Source organism: Dreissena polymorpha, chromosome 1, assembly GCF_020536995.1.
Source record: "Dreissena polymorpha isolate Duluth1 chromosome 1, UMN_Dpol_1.0, whole genome shotgun sequence".
Classification (NCBI taxonomy): Eukaryota; Metazoa; Mollusca; class Bivalvia; order Myida; family Dreissenidae; genus Dreissena; species Dreissena polymorpha.
Genome location: NC_068355.1, coordinates 25,995,608 through 25,999,521, shown reverse-complemented (window position 1 = coordinate 25,999,521; position 3,914 = coordinate 25,995,608). Strand labels below are relative to the sequence as shown.

The window sequence follows — 3,914 nt, the reverse complement described above, 5'->3', positions numbered from 1 at the left end:
CATCAAATCTGTAGGGGCGGAGAACTGCCCCCCCGGTGTCATATTAGTTATTAGTTACGTAGTGAAAACAATACTTACGGGTAATTTTACGTTATCGCCGTACACATTTTATCCGGTAACAATTTAATTTCATTGCAAGTATATTACCATTTATCGAACTGAATAACACAAATTGTCTAGAGGCATATGATAATACTGTTTAATGCCCTTGGTACGCATCTGCACCACTCACTATACATGAATGCCTTGTAAAAGTCGTGTTTTAATAAGAGCGCGAAACATAGTCGAGATCCACACAGGAAACGCGTGCGTGTTAATACTGGCAATGTGTTGCAACTAAATATAGACGTGCAACTCGGTACTTATGGAGGAAAAGTTACATCGGAATTAATTCACAGTATAAAGATAGTACTGACCCATGGAAAAAAACGTAAATTGACATATAAAAAAGTAAATTAATAGGCAAGGCAAAGGCAATAATTTAGCCGACTTGAAGAAAAAAGTGAAGTTAAGTTGAATTTATAAGCAATTTATTTATGTTGTTTAGTTAATTCATGTTCATGTGACATACAAAATAACATACATAAATACACACATTACATGCAGACATACATTCACAGTTACAATCATACATACATACATTCAGACATACATTTAAAAAATATATACATGCTTACATAAACGTTCAAAACATACATTCATACATACATACATAAATACACACATTACATGCATACATACATTCACAGTTACAATCATGCATACATACATTCAGACATACATTAAAAAATATATACATGCTTACATAAACGTTCAAAACATACATTCATACATACATACATACATTCATACATACATACATACATATATACATTCACAGTTACAATCATACATACGTTCAAACATATATGCATTCTTACATAAACAATACACTCAAACACTACTTCAATCGCACAAGTCCGCCGACAACGTTCAAAAACTGACTCACACTCTTCTCACCACTCGCCACCTGCTCGCACAAAGTCTTCAGACGCCGCTGGTATCGCTCTGTTGACTTCTTCTTCGGCTTAATTGAAGGCTCACCGTTGCGCACGCGATACACCTCAGTCTCCACCATAGCGGCGTCTTTCATGAAGCAGTCAACTACAGTCCACAGAGACGGGTGCTGGTGCCCAACCAAAACTTGGAACCCATTGTTCCAAGCCTCGCACAGGTTGTTGGTCCTAGCTTCGTCACTGACTGTTGCAGCGTGTACGTTCCAGATATCTAGCGGGAAACGGGGCGGCGTTCTCCTGAAGCGCATCATGCCGTCAGCGGTCCTCACGGACCTGCATAGAACACAAACAACATATAAGTTAAGATTAAGTTCTTAGTCAGATATTGCCAATGCATCGAACAAAATAAGGAGCTAGAATATATAGTAACTGACTTGTGTTTTTCAATTTGTGTACGGCTTTAAATGGACCGCTATAGCTATTACAAAAACATTATCTTACCGAAATCCGCCGCTCACGTAGGTATTGTCGAAGTAGTCGACGATCCCAGTCAGCGCTGAAGGGGCCGTGTCCTTTAAGATGGCCATGCCTTCTAGCACCTTATCCGTCGGCAGCAACGCCAGACCGTCGAGTCGTCCGCAGAACTGTCTTATTTCTTCATCCTCTCTGTATAGGACCTGCAGGCCGTCCCCCTGTATACGACGCCAGGTACTCTGCGTAAGGTGGTAGAAGCAGCCCTGAAAAACACATTTACAAATATGTGCAATCGTTACGTAAAATCTGTTTGATCATTGTAAAAATTACATTGCTTTTATGTCGTTAGTTTTTTTTCTGGTATATACATTTACGTGTTTACTTAATTATTTTTAATGCATCTTAATGAAGCTTACCTGTATCTGGATATCGTTCGCCATAACCTGACGAACAGCATTATGGATGGCCACCTCGAAGTCGCACACGACCTTGGACGGAGTTGGACGGATGTCCCTAGTTAGACACGCATCCAGTACAGCTGTCATGCACTCCTCATACGAAGTTTGGTCCTTGGATGGCAGCAAGGCATATGCTACTGTCCCCGACATCTCTCCAAGTGGCACACGCACGGTGAAAACTTGGTCGAACACATGTGGAGCTGAAATAAGAACGTATATTCGGAAAAGGTGCTATATTATTTTAGATTAAACATAATCGTACGCATTAAAAGTTGAAAGTATATACTTGAGACCAAATCATGCGTGCATTTTACACAGTATTTACCGGTAGAGAATGTCCCGTCCATGAACCACGTTGTCGCCGACTCAAGAAGTCCCAACCCAGCCTCAGAGGCAAAGACCAGCATCCTACTACGCGTGGACTCGTTATCGTAGATCAGTTTGGTCCTGTAGGCCTCCGGGAATGGAATTGGTATGTCCTCGAGTTTCTCAGGGTTCTTCGGTGTCTGGCCTGCCTTCTTAGCACGCATATGTCTCTTTATGGTCTCGGTAGTACCCGCTGCTACTCGGACCTGGAAATAAAGTACAAATGTATTTTATAAGTATGTTTTACTCCGACTTTGAAAAAAATGACATTAATAACCGCACGAAAGTTTGTGTATTTACACTTGTGGCGGCAAATTAATTCCTCATAGTTATTATATAGGTATGTTTTACTCAGACCTGGAAATGAAATAGAAAATAATAACAGCATGAATATTTGTGTTCCTCGTAGTAATTATATAATTATGTTATGCACAGAAATGAAAATGAGATGTCAGTATAGCTGGCTTGTGTATCATTTATTCAAATTACCTCCACTGGATGATGTACCAGCTTGTCCGCCAGGATCCTATGAGGCTGGCCCCCATTCGAGATCACCGCGGCCGTGATTTCTTGTCGCACCTTCAACGCCTCCACGTAGAATTGGTCGTTGACGTGGACGTGATCTGTTGAGGAAATCACCCGTGTTGGCTAAAACATCAAATGAAAATTTCAGTAAATGCCTTAATGCAGTAACTGTAATATTCTTTAATATTCTAATAAATACATTGGTAGTTTTTGATTCATTAAGTTATTGAATTATTTCATACTAATATTATTTATTTATAATTATTAATAATTAACTTACTGGATTGTCCGTAGTGGCGGTACCCTTGCAATTCTCGCTTCGACGCTGGGAACATTCCCATCGCATCGTCGACTTCGTCTCCTTTTTCTTCGTGTACGTGAACCCTTCATAACAAAGCTTTGCCGCGCCTCTCTGACTTCTTATGAACTCCATAATTGATGCAATGGTTATAGTGATAATCGAAAGTCTACGTTGCATTTTATACATATTACGGCAACAGTTTGCATTTTGAGCAGATCATGTCGACATGCCAATCAAACAAAATCGGTAACAGTTGCTTTAATTAGCAGCTAATTAGGCAGACAGAGAACTTGTTACCGTTAGCGATCTTTTAATCTTTTAATTGGTAGACCGGACCGACCTTAATTGTTAAGAACTTGTTAGCTTTGAATAAAGCCGCATACGGGTTTATTATATTGAACCGTCCAAATCCGTAATTGGCGAAAACAAACAAATAAATTATTGTTTTCAGCTTGCATAAGGATGGATTAAATTGCATGCTAATTTTTTGTTTTTATTACGGGGAAAATATCAAATAATTCTGCCGCGAAAACTTTTTATTAGCAAATTGTTATTTGTTTTTCTTTGTTCACATTGACGAAAATCACGTGATTATCAACATACATGCCATACGTCCCGATCTCGGCGGGACAGTCCCGCTTTTGGGCCCTTTGTCCTGCCGTCCCGCCATGAGACGATTTGTCCCGACATTCGTAAAAAACGATGTAAGGTGTATAGGTTCCCAATAAAATTCGCTATTCAAGCTTTGTTTCGCTAACACTTAACACCGCTAATCCCTTTATTGCCCCCAATTAA

General features: G+C 39.8%; 1 protein-coding gene across 1 annotated transcript; it reads right to left on the bottom strand.

Moving 5' to 3' along the window:
• Nucleotides 1-588: 588 nt before the first annotated feature.
• LOC127864938 (uncharacterized) lies at nucleotides 589-3,653 on the bottom strand. Its single transcript, XM_052404830.1, has 6 exons — nucleotides 3,099-3,653; nucleotides 2,783-2,941; nucleotides 2,253-2,499; nucleotides 1,886-2,127; nucleotides 1,497-1,732; nucleotides 589-1,328 (listed from the first exon to the last, which is right to left on the bottom strand). The coding sequence occupies exons 1-6, from the start codon at nucleotides 3,303-3,305 to the stop codon at nucleotides 941-943; spliced, it is 1,479 nt and encodes a 492-aa protein (XP_052260790.1). The 5' UTR covers nucleotides 3,306-3,653; the 3' UTR covers nucleotides 589-940.
• Nucleotides 3,654-3,914: the final 261 nt, after the last annotated feature.